General features: G+C 47.3%; 1 protein-coding gene across 3 annotated transcripts in view; it reads right to left on the reverse strand.

Annotated features, from left to right (window-relative positions):
- Nucleotides 1-4,492: 4,492 nt before the first annotated feature.
- CAPN3 (calpain 3) overlaps nt 4,493-15,229 on the reverse strand; it is a 48,063-nt gene continuing 37,326 nt past the window's right edge. The window contains exons 12-24 of one of the 3 annotated variants that reach the window (XM_077764340.1): nt 15,092-15,103; nt 14,171-14,379; nt 13,362-13,398; nt 11,101-11,118; nt 8,061-8,174; nt 7,029-7,106; nt 6,578-6,635; nt 6,418-6,482; nt 5,948-6,016; nt 5,780-5,858; nt 5,446-5,562; nt 4,875-4,933; nt 4,493-4,519 (exon numbers count right to left, since the gene is read on the reverse strand). In XM_077764340.1, coding sequence (XP_077620466.1) covers nt 4,493-4,519; nt 4,875-4,933; nt 5,446-5,562; nt 5,780-5,858; nt 5,948-6,016; nt 6,418-6,482; nt 6,578-6,635; nt 7,029-7,106; nt 8,061-8,174; nt 11,101-11,118; nt 13,362-13,398; nt 14,171-14,379; nt 15,092-15,103 — 942 coding nt within the window. The remainder of the gene's footprint in view (nt 4,520-4,874; nt 4,934-5,445; nt 5,563-5,779; nt 5,859-5,947; nt 6,017-6,417; nt 6,483-6,577; nt 6,636-7,028; nt 7,107-8,060; nt 8,175-11,100; nt 11,119-13,361; nt 13,399-14,170; nt 14,380-15,091; nt 15,104-15,229) is intronic. The other 2 variants (XM_077764339.1, XM_077764341.1) reach the window with 2 other exon arrangements.

Consider the following 15,229-nt stretch of genomic DNA (forward strand, 5'->3'; position numbering starts at 1 on the left):
GCTAGCACTGGCGAGCATTCACCGTGTCCCACTGAACCGATGCAAGCAACTACACCACAACTGGGCCAGGTGAGTACATCGCAAACTGGGCTGGGTATGCTCTACCCTCTCTGTGCAGCAGCTGTGCCCCAACCAGATGGGCTTAATAGATACATACCAAACATTCCATTCAAGCAACAGAATACACATCCTTCTCAAGTACACATGGAATAGTCTCCAAGATAGATCGCTAGGCAATAAAACAACTCTCAATAAATTCAGAATTGAAGTCCTATCAGACATCTTCTCCAACTACAATGGTATGAAACTAGAAATCAAGTACAAGAAAACTGGAAAAACTAGAAAACGGGAAAAAAACCCCACAAAAATAGGGACATTAAACAACATACCAGTGAATAATCAGAAGGTCATTGAAATCAAAGATATAAAATAAATACCTAGAGACAAATGAGACATGTCTCTAGTAACATGAAAAAACAATACCCAAAGAGAGTAGGAAGAAGGAAACAACAAATATCAGAGTGGAAATAAATGAAATAGAGATTGCAAACACAGAGAAAGGTCAGTGACTAGGAGCTGCTGCTTTGACAAGATAAAAGTGACAAACCTTTAGCCAAAATCACCAAGAAAAAAAAAAGACAAATGAAGGAGACATTATACCTGATACCACAGAAGTGCAAAGGATCCTAGGAGACTACTATGAACAATTATACACCAACAAATTTGATGACTTGGGAGAGATGGATAAATTCCTAGAAACATACCACCTACCAATGCTGAATCAAGAGGAAATAGAAAATCTGAACAGACTGATTACTAGTAAGGAAACTAAATCAATAATCAAAAACCTCCCAACAAACAAAAGCCCAGAACCAGATGGCTTCACTGGTGAATTCTACCAAACATTCAAAGAAGAATTAATGCCCATTCTTCAAGAAAAACACACAGATTCTTCAAAACACACAGAGGAGGAGGGAACACTCAAACTCATTTTACAAGGCCAGTATTACCCTAATATCCAAACCAGACAAGGATACAAGGCAATATCCCTGATGAATAGACATTCAAAACCTTTCAACAAAATATTAGCAAATTAATACATTAAAAGGATCATATTCTGGGGTGCCTGGGTGGCTCTGTTGGTTAAGCTCCCAACTTCAGCTTAGGTTATGTTCTTGCAGTTTGTGGGTTCAAGCCCCACATCGGGCTCTGTGCAGACAGCTCACAGCCTGGAGCCTGCTTCAGATTCTGTCTGCCCCTGTCTTTCTTTTCACCCCTTCCTCCTTCCCTCCCTCCCTCTCTCTCTCTCAAAAATATTTTTTAAGAAGGATATCCCCCCACAAATAAAAGGATCATACCCCATGATCAAATGGGATCTATTCCAGTGATACAGAGTGGTTCAACAAACATCTGTAAATCAATGTCATTCACCACATTAACAAAAAGAAGGACAAAAACATGATCATCTCAATAAATGGAGAAAAAGCATTTGACAAAATTCAACATTCATTTATGATACAAACTCAAGTGGTGGGAGGGAACATACCTTATCATAATAAAGGTCGTATATGACAAGCCCACAGCTAACAACATAATCAGTGGGGAAAAGTTGTAAGGTTTTTCTTTAAGATCAGAAAGAGGACAAGGATGCCCACTCTCACCACTTTTATTCAACATAGTATTAGAAGTCCTAGCCAGACAATTGGGTGCAAAAAAGAAAAAAATGCATCCAGATCAGAAAGGAAGAAGAAAACTGTCACAATTTGCAGATGGCATGATATTATATGTAGAAAGCCCTAAAGATCCTATTAAAAAAAAGTATAAATAAGAATTCAGTACAGTTGCAGGATATGAATATATAAAACACATTACTAAACAGTAATAATGAACAATCAAAAATTCAGAAAACAATCCTATTTACAATGGCATCAAAAAGAATGAAGTGCCTAGCAATAAACTGAACTAAAGAGAAAAACACCGATACATTGCTAACTACAAAACACTAATAAAAGCACTTGAAGACACAAATAAATTGAAATATACTCAATACTCCTGGATTTGAAGTATTAATATTGTTATAATGCCCATATTACCCAAAGCAATCTACAGATTTTAATGAATCCCTATCAAAACACCAATGACATATTTCACAGAAATAGAACAAACAGTCCTAACATTTGTATGGAACTAGAAGAGAGCCCCAAAACACAAACCAATCTTGATAAAGAAGAGCCAAGCTGGGGGTATTGCTCTGTGGTTTTGAACCATCCTACAAAGCTATAGGAATCATACAGTATGGTACCAGCACAAAAACAGATACACAGATCAATGCAGAAGAACTGAGAGCCCAGAAACAAACCCACACCTATATGGACAATTTCTGACAAAGGAACTGGGAACATACAGTGAGAAAGGACAGCCCCTTCAATACACATTGTTGGGAAAACTGATCAGCCATATGCAAAAGAATGAAACTAGACCACTGTCTTCTACCATACACAAAAATTAACTCAAAAAAGATTAAAGGCTTGCATCTGAGATCTGAAACCATAACCATTCCTAGAAGAAAACATAGGTGGTAAGCTCCATGACATCATCTTAGCAATATTTTTGTGATCAGACTTGAAAGGTAACAGAAACCAAAAGCAAAAATAAACAAGTATGACTGTATCAAGCCAAAAAGGTTCTGCACAGTGAAGGAAACCATCATCAAAACAAAAAAGCAACCTATTAAATGGGAGAACATAATTGGAAATTATACCTCTTGTGAGGGGTTCATATTTAAAATACACAAAGAACTCACATAACCACAACCAAAAACCCAATTTAAAAATCGACAGATGATCTGAATAGACATTTCTCCAAAGAAGACATTCAGATGACCAACAGGCACATGAAAAGATGCTCAACATCATTAATTATTAGGGCAATGTAAAAACCACCATGAGTTATCACCTCACATCTGTCAGAATGGCTATTATCAAAAAGGTAAGTGACAAGTGTTGGTGAGAAGGTAGAGGAAAGGGAACCCTCGTACATGGCTGATGGGTTATAAGTTATTGCAGCCACTATGGAAAAGATACATGCACCTCCATGTTCACTGCAGCATTATTTACAATAGCCAAGATATGGAAACAACCTATATATGTCCATCAGTGGATGTATGGATAAAGAAGATCCAGTGTACATAAATATGGAATACTACTGAGCTGTAAAAAAAAAAAAAAAGAATGAAGTCTTGCTATTGGCAACAACATCAGTGGAGCTTGAGGGTATTAAGCTAAGTGAAATAAATCAGAAGGAGAAAGACAAATACTGTATGATTTTGCTCATATGTGGAATCTAAAAACAAAACAAAACAAAACCCTCATAGAGAAACAGACCTATGGTTACCAGTGGGGAAGGCATTTAGGGGGTAGGGCACTGGGTGATGGGTATGAAAGAGGGTCGCTTGTAGGGTAATGGATGGTAAATAGACTTTTGGGTAATCACTTTGTAGTGTATACAGATATCAAATTCTAGTGTTGTATACTTGACACTCCTAACTCCTAAAAAACTACATCTACATTGACAGTTTCATTATACTCAAGTAACCAGCCCCTCTAGTTACAAGGTGACCCATTTATTCTTGCTATTCTATACACCAACAGCTATTCCCCTTCTTTTCCTCATTGATCTTGGAAAAAGTATCTGAATGATTCCCATGTTCAAGAAATACTGATAGGCATGACTGACACGGGGCCCAGGTTTTGTTTGTGCGTGTATATGTGTCTTCTGAAACGAGGGCTCTCTGTGTGATAGAAGAGTGTAAGATTAGAAGCTATTCAGCCCTGCTCTGGCTGATATCTAAATGTGAGAAAACAAAACACGACCGAACCAGCCATACACATGCCTTTATTTAGATCAACTCTTTTCAGAATGCAGCCAAACTTATGAGTCATACAGCCCAAAGTATCCAGCCCTCTTCCACTGAGCTAGTTTATCCCAGAGCAGGCCCATCCTGAAACAATTAGACAGAACCAAGTACTAGTTTGGTTACTGTCCCATGGGTGGGAGAACATGAAGGTGATGGAGGACTCCAGCACAGGAAGTGCTGAGTCCCACTGGCAAATGCTTCTAGAAACAGCCTAGGGCAAGCTAAGGAACTTCCTTCAGAACTGAGGCCACTCAGATTCTGAGCAAGCCTCAGCTGGGCTGCAATTACCGGAGGCAGACAGACACTTGCCTGCCTGTGGCAAAGGGACAAAATTGTTCCCCCTCATTACCTAACTGAAGTGTCAGTGTGGGTGTGACAGATGGACAGATGCCCTGAGGCCAAGCGGGGAGTGAAATAGAGGAGGAACAAGACCAAGGAGGTACCTGGAGGCTTGCTTGGGGGTGGGGATGGGGCGGGGTGCAGCTACCGTGTCCTTTGAGATAAGTGGCCCTAGCTATATTGGATGAAATTGAAATCCTGAGTGATCTGTAAGGCCTTGGATGAGGCCAGCTTGGTTCAGGCATACATGGTGAGCTGCAGCCACTGAAAAAGGAAGTCCCAAGATCAGAAAGCAAACAAGAAAAGAGAGCCCAACCTTAAGGGTCTGACTGGGTAGGAGGAAAAGGACAGCCCCAGACACTAGGAATATTTTTCTAAGAAGCAGTGGTTTATGGCATGCTTCCCCAATCTCTACTAGAAAGTTACATTTTCCAGCATAAAAGCCTTTAGGATCTGAGTCCCCGTTGGTGCCTTCCCCCAGTACACATTCCCTATGAGACACATTCCCTGCTGAGCTTCCCTTTCCATTCCTTTCCTGTTCCATCCCTCCACCTTCACTGACTCCTCCACCCTGAATTTGAACGTGCAGGGTAAGTGTACTGCTTCTATTAGGCTTTACCTCTAGAACGTTAAGTTTGATGATACCGTCTCCATCCTTGTCAAATGCATTGAAAGCTCCTGTGTGGAAGAAGGCACAGGCCAGAGGCCAGTTAAAGGGTCACTTCCTCTCCACTATTGTAACTTTTCTTAAGAGGAACTTGTACTGGGGCGCCTGGGTAGCTCGGTTGGGTGTCCGACTTCGGCTCAAGTCATAATTTCAGTTTGTGAGTTTGAGCCCCGTGTTGGGCTCTGTGCTAATAGCTCGGAGCCTGGAGCCTGCTTTGGATGGTGTGTGTGTGTCTCTCTCTGCCCCTCCCGTGCCCACACTCTCTCTCTGTCTCTCAAAAGTAAATAAACATTAAAAAATTAAAAAAAAACAAAAAAAGAGAACCTTGTACTAAGTGCTGTCCTTCACAAAAATCTGCCGGGCAGAGTATCAACAATCCCCCTCCCTCTGGCAGCGCATTCTGAGCTTTGTTCAGCTTGTATAGAGTAGACTGAAGATGATCAAGCTGAGACGCCTGTTGTGACTCCTGTCACTGTGGGCGGAGGGTCACAAGGGTGCAGAAAGGTAGCCCCCCCCCACTTACTGAACATGCCCTCCAGCCTGACGAAGCAGCAGATGAAGCTGTCGAAGTCGATGTTCATGTGCTTGTCTGCATACCGCATGGTGATGATGTCGTAGAGCTGGCTGTTGAGGTGGAATCCTGTAGGGGGCAGCACGTGAGAGGAGGAAGGAGGCTGAGTCCTTCGGCCTGCATTCCACTTGCCCTGCCTCTCAGCCACTCTGTGGCCTGGGAGGGAGATGAGAAGCACGTTCTCCTCCGGCTAGTAGGCCCCTAGGGGCCTTTGCCCCCACCCTCCAATTCCTGCTTCCACCAGCCAGGAGCCCACGTCCCCGCCACCCACTTGCTTCCCCAGCACCTGCGTCATTGACTGCATTTCGCATCTCATAGCTGTTGATGGTACCGGACTGGTCTGTATCATAGTGTTTGAAAATTTTCTGGCAAAAGAAAATTTCAGGACAGACGTCACACAGTAAACCCCTGAATCAACTCCCTCCTTCACTCCCTTGCTTCATTCTCTTCTCACCTGCCAGGCTTTAATCTTCTTCCAGAGGTGATGGAACTCTTGCAGGTTCAGCCTCCCAGAGCCATCTGTCTGGAGGAAGGAGGTCAGGGCTACAGGGCACACATAGCAAAATCACCCTGGCTTGGGAGGAAGGGGGTCGAGGGGACTACAGGGAAGGTCACCTCACAGAAAGGCTCTGCCCCAGATATCCTACCCACTGCCTGTCCTGGTATTTAACCCTCCCCTCCATGCCTCCTCTAAGTTAGTGTCTGCTAAGGACCTATCTCCTAAGGACCATTTTCACTTGGGCAGGGCCCGAGGCAGAATCTCGGGCCTGAGGTGAGGGCAGAAGTTAGGGGCTGGTCAGAACCCAATGTCCTGCCCAGCGGTGCCTCCTCCAAGGGCCCCTCTTTCTCACTGGGCATCCCTCAGTGTTGCCTTGGCTCACAGGGGCTGCGCGGGGCAGGGGGGAAGGGCAGTGGGAAGGATACGTCCATGAGAGCAATCATGCTACGGCAGGACTCCAGCGTGAACCCTTGTGTCTTCAGGTCCTTATCTGGGAGGTATGGAGAAGAGTGAGGAGCTGCTTTCAGACACACCAGACACACACTCCTGCCTGCCCGTCCTCCACACACAGTCAGAGCCACTCACGTTTGTTCACAACCGTGTTCAGGATATTCTTGAGCTCATCTGCACAGACCTCCATATCCTGAGGAGGAAGAGAGTAGAGAGTAACAGTCCAAGGGGACAGCAGCTGACGGAACAGAAGGTTTGCCAAACAAACCCCAGCCTTCCATGTTGGTAAGGTCCCTGTCAGTGCTACTCTGTCTGGGAGGCTGGGGTTTTTCTGAGGAAGACATGGCACCCTCAGTGTCCAGACTGCAGTGGTCAGCTTGGGACAAAAAGGTCTCTAAGGCACCCAAGTGGATGTTGGTCTAAAGCTCAAGGACCTGACGTGTGGATTTCTGTGGCTCACATGCATATCCCCCATTTCCACCAAAAGCCAAAAGGACCCCTACTGAACAATAATGAAATAACTGGTCATCTGAGCAGCTAATCAAAGAGAGGCGCCTCTGTAGAAGTCTGGGTTGGCAGTTCTCACCTCGCCTGCTATCTGCCTAAAAATGTTCCGGAACTGTTGCTGCTCCTCAGTCTCTTGGCTGGTGTTGCCGGGCCGCGGCTGTGGAAGCACAAAGGAAAACTGGTTCCCAGTGATCATGGAGATGGACAGACCCCGGAAGAAAGTTCCTTTGGGGTTGAAGGAGCCAGAGTGCCTAAACCAGCCCTAGATGGAAGCAGGTACTGGGTACAGGACAAACTGCTTTTCTTAGTTGAACCTCGTGAGCTGAAGTGAGAGTCCTCTAGGCCCAGCGACTGTTCACTCCAGACATCCCAGCCAGAGGAGTTAGATAAGCCATGCCGACATGTAGACAGCCCTCTTGGTCCTCTCTCCCCACCCCACTGTTTTGAGCTTGACTGTCCCAACCAAATGACCTCCAGAAGGACAAAGGGAACCAGACCATTTTGATACCTCCAACCACTTCTGTCATCAAGGCCAAGTCCACAGAGGATGCCCACACTCCACTGTATGGACATTCCAGGATGGAGGAGGGGGCCCTGGATTTGTCTGTGGACTCGTCCCTTAGCCTCACCTCCACTACAGCTTTATATGACCTCCTCTCCCCACATCAATCTAATACTCTTCTCTGGACTCCACAGGACTCCAATTCTGATGTCCATCCTCTTTTCTGCTACTATTCTTTACCCCCTCATTGTCAAGAGCTCGAGGGCAGCAGGACACAGGAATTGTTCTATCTTGGGCTCTCTCAAGCTGGCTATGTCCCAGGCTCTGCCTCCCTTTTCCTCCGTTGTCCTGGCTGGTGGGGCTCCAGTGGGTGGGTGTGGCCTGTCCTTCCCAGGCCTGCGACTGGCTTGGTGTGGCTGCCACCCCTTGAGACATTCACTCAAGCAGCATCCCAAATTTTAAGAGAGCGTGATGAGAGAAAAGGTCAGTGGGATAAATCCAAACCTCCAGATATGAAAGGGACACGCCGCCCCCCCCCATACAGCCCCTCCAATCCAGAGGCCCCCAGCTGTGTGCCAGCCACCACATTCATGCCACATGCTCAGAAACCTGTGGGGATTTCTCTGGCTTATCAGGGCTTGCTTTGTCTCTGCCCTCCTCTGATTCCTGGTCCACACCCAGTTCCTTGTTGCTGTTTGCTCTGTCCGAAACGAAGATGATGGGCTGGAAAGAAGAGGGAGGTGGGGAAAGGGCAGGAAGGAAGCAAAGATTGCAGGCTGAGCGGGCACATGGAGGCAGACTCCACCCTGGTGCAGCTTTGTTCAGTGAAGAGGAAAAGAGCAGAAGTGGGAGCTCTTGAACTTAGTTCAAGCTCCATCCCTGCCGCTAACAAGCTGTGTGACTTAGGATAAGATGCTAAGTCTCTCTGGACCTCAGGTCCTTATCTCCTGATGGTAGAGCAAGGAGGGTTAGACAAGGTAGGTAGTACCTGTGAAAATGCTAAGAATGTTAAAAGCAGTGTGATCTAGTACAATGATTTTCAATTGTTTTGTAGGCTTTTTTTTCCTTCAAATGGAAACACTATTCAGAGTAAATTTCCCCAGAAGCCCTAGTGTATATGAAGTCATTAAAAACAAGCTTCTCCTCTCGATGAAGGGGGCAGAGTTCTTTTCCCTCAGCACACCTGTATCAGCCGTGGCAACTACGGAGGTACCTCCAAGGAACTTCTGCGACACTGCAGAGGACAGACTGAAAAAAAGGACCCTGATTAATGGGTGAGAGGTGAGAACACATGGCTGGGATTCCAGCCCTGTCCTCACATATGAGCAATAACCTCTCTGGCCTCCGGTAACTCATCCATTAATGCGGATGACAGAACCTTTCCCATAGGACTCTGGCAGGGATGGCATGTGATGCTGAATACAGAACTTCTGCAAAAACACTGAAGAGGCTACACAGATATAAGGGATACTTTCAAGACATGCTCATGAAAGTGAAGAGGACAAAGAGCAGAGAGTGGCTGCCATGCTATGCCACCCCTCATTGGTGCCGTCACCCCACAGGGAAAGCCAGAGGAAGGCGAGGCTGTAGGGGCTCTTAGCTGCAGTACAGAGAGCAATGGGACAGTCGGAACCTCTCTAAGCAGAAAAGCAGTGTGACCGGTTTCTGAATCCCCTTCTGCCTTTCCATGCTGTTCATCTAGAACTGTATAAATGCACAGACCTACAGAAACGGCTCCTAGAACTTTGGCTCCCAGCAGGCTCCCATGGCCCTGGCCTGCTCTACCTTCCAAGCAAAGGGTCTCATGCAAGAACTGATGTTTGTGGGGATCCTAGAGCAACTGTGGGTCACAGTTGCAGGGGGAATATGTGCCTGTGGACATGGTGTGGCCATGAGTCACCCCTGCCAGGCACACATCTCCGGGCCCAAGTGTGGGTGTGGATAACACAGGTCTTGGAGTGTAAGTGGCCTGTACCAGATCACTGAGGGCAAGAAACATGGGTTTTGGACCAGATCAACATGGCTTCCACTTTCCCCACTCATTAGCTGAGTCCTTGGGCAAGTCTCTTCACTTCTTGGAATACTTGTAAAATATCTATAGAAGGGGACTAGTACTAGCACTCACCTTGTAGATACTGTTGTAACTGAAAACAATGTATGTTTTACCCATATCATAGTGCCTGGTGTAGGGTAGGTGCTTGATCAATGTCAGCTCCAGTCTGCACCAGCGTCAACACTTTGAGGACCTCTATGGTAGATCCTTCCAGACACCACCATTAACACTAATACCAAGCCTTGTCCGAAGGCTTGTGGCTACTACTACCTCATGGGCCCGAAGATACCCAAAGGCCAGTCATTTCTGGATGGCACTCGGAGTGGTCAAGCCAAAATTCTGAAAGGGTTAGCCATCACGATAGGCCCTGGAGACAACAGGAAGGTTATGGGGTACATGGAGCAAGGATATAGAAGGGAATCTAAGTTGTTAAACAACCGTAATCCTGAATTTTGAAACCACACAAAGGAAACAATGCCCCTGGTCCCAGATGAAAGCTTTGCTCTGAGGCCCCTGAGATGCTCTTAGGACAGGTGGTCACCATTAGCAGTGGGGTCCTCAAAGCGAAGTGGTTATCATCAGGACACTGAGGAGCAGATCTTAGAGGCCCGGGTGAATCAATGGATCACAGCAACCTCCTGAGACCCCAAGAGGGGAAGCTGTCCAGGTAGCTCTCATTCCCAACTAAACCAGTCAAGTCGATCAGCTCCTCAGGGGCTATGAGGATGCAGATCTCTTTCCCTTTCTCCATTACTAGCTGGACACAGGTCTGTTGGGTCCCAGGGCTTTGAGGAGCCTGCGTATGCAAAAGTCACTTGCCTAGAAAGGGATGTGGAACAAGCTTCACCTAGAACAAGAGCCCTGGTAGTGACTTAGCTTCTCTGGGCATCCTCTCCCACTCCCACCCCAGCAGGCTAAGGAAGCAGGAGGAGTGCAGAGCAGGCAGGGAGCAGAAAGGAGGGAGAAGGAGCAGTCCTGCCCCCTGAGCAGGCAGCTGGCATCTCAAGACTCTCTCCATGGAAACCCTCACACACCTGTCACGCTATACACTGGGAAACAGAAACAGTTGCCATTATCCCCCAAAGCATCAAACCCTGCTTAGCACTTCTGAGAAAGAAGGTGTGGTCCTTCTGCTTTTTGCAAGAGCCCCCACACCAGGCTTATTTTCACCTGTTGGCCATCTTCTTCCTCCCTCATATGAAAGGTGAGCATGGTGGTTCAGAGCAGACTCTGGAGCCAGACTGCCTGGGCTCCTAGTGCTGCTACTGCCACTTACTGGCTCTGTGACCTTGGACAATTTAGTCAATCCATCTGTACCTTTTCTTTCTCTGAAAGTGGGGAGGTTAACAGTACCAATGTCATGAGGTTGTTTTGAGGACTGAGTATATCCATGGAAAGCACCTGGAAGAGTGCCTCGCCCATAGCCTTCACCTGGCCACTGTTAGCTAACATTGGTCCACACCTGTAGCTACGACAGGGGCCCAGGAAGGCAGGGTGGGGGCAGTGAGGGAAGAGGCAAGTCTGGTACAGATGCTGTCACACACACACATGCACAAACACACTCTGCTGTCTACCCACTCACCCTGTTACACCCACCTTGGTTTTTTTCTTTTTCTGCATAAGGAAAGGAAACAACAAATGCAGAATAAGTGAAAAATCTAGTTTCCAGAAGACTCCATGGCTTTTCACTTCCCTGTGATTTGGGCCTCAACTTGGGGTGAGGCTCCAGGGTCCAGAAATCTGAACCACATGGAGCCAAAAGAGGCCTGGAAGGTGAAGGGAGGTCAGAGTTCTCCAGGCTCAGAGACTGGTGGCTACTCTGGTGGCTGTGGTTATAATCCACTCCTACTGGACACAGCCAAGGAAAGGAATCTCTGGCTAGTTTTGTATTTTTAAGTGTAGTTTGTTTCTAAGACTCCAAAAAAAGTGGCTCACCCAGACTGGCCTGAAAATGAGTTGTGCTTAACTCCCAGAGTTTTGGGGGTTTTGTTTTAATTTTTAGAAAATCTTTTTAAGTTGGCTCCATGCCCAACACAGGGCTCAAACTCACAATCCCGACATCAAGAGTTCCACGTTCTGCTGCGTGAGCCAGCCAGGCGCCCCTGTTTTGTTTTAGCAAATAGTTACAACATAGGAAGAGACTTAACGTGGAAATCTAAGTTTGGGGCTTTAAAATGAAAAAAAACTAGAAGGTCTGGCAGGCTGTGTGGGCAACGATCTGGGGAGCTGAGGGCAGTGGCTGCCTGTACCCTCCAGATGCCACAGCCACCACCACTCCAGTTGTCCTTCCAACACTGAAGCTGGGTGTCAGGTGAGGACTCCAGGCAAACATGCCTGTGGAGGGACATCAAAACCCCCACACGTGGCCACCCTACCCAGTTCAGTGGCATGCCAGCTCCTATAAGCTCCTGAGTTTGAGATTCCTGATCACTATACTGCCCTGGTTACTAATGTTTAACAGATAAAAATAGAACCAAATGCATTTAATATGAAGACCAATGTCCTGTGATAATTCAGAAGGCACTTGGAGATCTAGCACTGACACAGGGTCAGGATTGGAACCCTGAGTGTCACCATTCTGAGAGTGCAGTGGGTGTTTTCTGTCCTCTTATTGGCCCAAGTCACACAGAGCACAAGGGGCCATTTATAAACCAGGGCCCAAAAGCCCAAGGGAGTCACAAGACTCCTTAACAAGGAGATACCACATATACCAACTCTGCTTCTCACTCTGGGACTCAAACTCGTGGGAACAGGTCTCTGCATGGCGACTGGGGAGGGAGCTTGAGTTTGGGCTCCAAAAATCTGGATGTCAGTTTCAGCCCTGCCACTTAATGAGCCCTGTGAGCCACGGGAGACATTTAACCCCACTAAGCCTCTACTTCCTTAACACCAGGGATAATAACAACCTTATTACATCTCAGAAACCTTGCAGGATCAAGTGATGTAATGCACATGAGAAGTACCTTGTGAGATAGAAAGCATGTGAATAATAACCACCATTTAAGGGTCTGTGCTGTGCCAGACACTTCACATACATGATCTCATTGATTTAAACTTGCAAGGCACGTATTATTACCCTCATTTTATAGAGTTGGAAACTGAGGGACTGTGTAACTTGTCCAAATGCAGGACCTAGGTTTTGACGCTGACTCCAGAGCTGGTGTGTATTTTTTTCTACATGTGAGACTAGCTCTCATAATCCAATCTGCTGACCTTTTTGTCCCTTCCTATGGCCTTGACCCCTCCCTCTAGCTGTTCAAACTGTGTCTCCCTTCTAGGACTCTTCTTCTTCTTTTTTTTTTTTACTTGTTCATTTTTCTTACATACTTTTTTTTTTTACAAATAGTTTATTGTCAAATTAGTTTCCACATAACACCCAGTGCTCATCCCCACAAGTGTCCTCCTCCATGCCCATCCCCTCCCCCCCACATCCATCCGCCCTCAGTTTTTGTCAGCATTCAAGAGTCTCTCATGNCCATCAGTCCTCAGTTTTTGTCAGCATTCAAGAGTCTCTCATGGTTTGCCTCTCTCCCTTTCCCCCACCATTTCCCCCCTTCTTCTCCCCCTTGTTCCTCCGTCAAGTTCCTCCTAATCCTTCTATACATGCAAACATATGATATTTGCCTTCTAGGACTCTTCTGCACTTCCTAGGTGCTGGACTGAGTACACGGCCCAGCACCGTGATGCCTGTTACTTCTAGTCAGGACAGACAGAAACTGCACTAACATGGAAGAATTGCCCTGCATGCCTCAGACTCCCATCCTCTCTACCGATACCCACTCTCCCCTCTATCCCCTGCCGGGATCGGGGAAGGTGACCCTATGGACTTTCTCACACATAAGAACTAAACCACTCACCACTGGCCGATCCACGGAGATTGTATTTTCAACTTCCCTGTAGAGAAACACAAACATGAGGGAGGTTGTCTCAGTGTCCCCAGGAGCAAGCAGGAAGCACAGAGAGGGTTCACTCGGGTCATATGGCTCCTCAGAAGTTGGAGCTGACTTCAAAGGAACTTCAGGAACTAACACCCCACCACGGAAACCAGCCCCACGTAGGCACCATCCCTAGCAGCTAAGTGCACACACATGGGTTCTTGTTGGGTTTGCCCAGGTGCCCAGACTCAGCCACCTACCCATGGACCTTGTGTTTCTTTCAGGAGCAGAGTCCAGAGTAGTTGGGCTTATGAACTCATCTGTGGTGACCAAAAAAATGCAGGATGTGGCCTTCCCTGGCCACCTCACCTGCAAGTCCCATCACCCCTAATGCCTCCTGTCCCTGTTCCCTCTTTTCTTTCTCCTTATCACTTAACTCCCCCGAACACATGTATGTGCATTTTTCCCCTATGCATTGCTGTCTCATGCTAGAATGTTAAACTCCATGAGGGCGGGGATCTCTTTCTGTTTAGTTCACTGTTCCATCCTTAGTCCCAAGAAGAAGAGTGCCTGGAACACACTAGGTGCTCAACAGAAATCTGTGGGATGACAGACTGATTAAATGAAAGGAGGAGATGTAACCAGTGCTCGGGAGTTGAGGAAGAAGGGCAGCCTGGTCAACATGTCCCAGGATTCCTGGAAGAGACTGGTTCAGCTACCTCACAGCTCCAATCTCTGGAATGGGCCGCATGGGCTTTCAGGGACAGGTGGGGAAAGCAGGGCTGACTCACTCAGAGAGGTTCCTCTTTTCCGAGAAGACCCGGAGGATGAATTCTCCTTCCTGGTGGGGCTCGTAGGTGGAGGGCACGATGACGTACTCGCTGGGAGGCAGGCGGAAGCGCTCAGACACCTCCCGCATGTTGATGTAGGTCTTGCTCCTGGCCTTGGAGGCGTTGTACAGGAAGAAGTCCTTCTGCAGGTGCTGCTTGTTCCCGTGCATCTGAGGGAGAGAAGAGCCCGAGGGACCTGAGCTCCTCCAGAAGGACGCCCTGTCCTGCTCAGAGTCCCCCAACTCCCTGGTTACCCAGTTTCCAGTCATGACATACCTACTTCCGATTCCTAAGTCCTCAGAAGCTCAACATCCCTGGAGCTCCCTACCCCATTTCCTCCTCTTTTTTTGTTGTGTTCTCACTTTCACTTCAGAAGTGAGGGTCAAGTCTATCATTCCCCCACTTACCAGAACTGCTGCTGGTCAGCTCCAAATCACCTCCAGGCTGGGGAAGGACCCCAAGGAGGCAGGAGGGGCCTTGGCTGGGGTCTGAGGGAGGCGATTCCTCCATCCCAAAGAGGGCAGTTGCCCTCAGAATGTGTCTGTGGGACTGTGTGTGTGAGTGTGTAATTGTGAGTGCAAATGTGTATGAATGTGATCAAGTGTATGCATGTGTGTAAGAGAAGAAGTGAGTATGAATGTGTGAGAGCATACATGTGACAGTCTCTGGAGGGAAGGGAGAAAGGGGTCCTCATGAGGGTGATTGTGTGGGGGTCATGCAGTACCCTGAGGCACCTGCTCTGGAGTTGCATGATGGGGCGAGACCCTCTCCTATCATAGTCCTGTCCTCAAACCCCACCAGAAGCTTCCTGATGTGCCACCAATGGACACAGGACCCCCAGGTAATGCTGCACACAACTGCTGGCCGCTGCCACTTCTATACCTCTTTGGGAACCTTGAGGAGAAACAGAAAAAGAAGATGCTCAGATTCCATGGATTTCAGATCTGAATGGTGATTAAACACTCACAGGGAGGGAATGCCGGCCACTGTGGAGTGTGAATGCAGACATCTGAGTTTTCA

The sequence above is a fragment of the Crocuta crocuta genome, unplaced genomic scaffold (assembly GCF_008692635.1).
Source record: "Crocuta crocuta isolate KB4526 unplaced genomic scaffold, BGI_CrCroc_1.0 scaffold102, whole genome shotgun sequence".
NCBI lineage: Eukaryota > Metazoa > Chordata > Mammalia > Carnivora > Hyaenidae > Crocuta > Crocuta crocuta.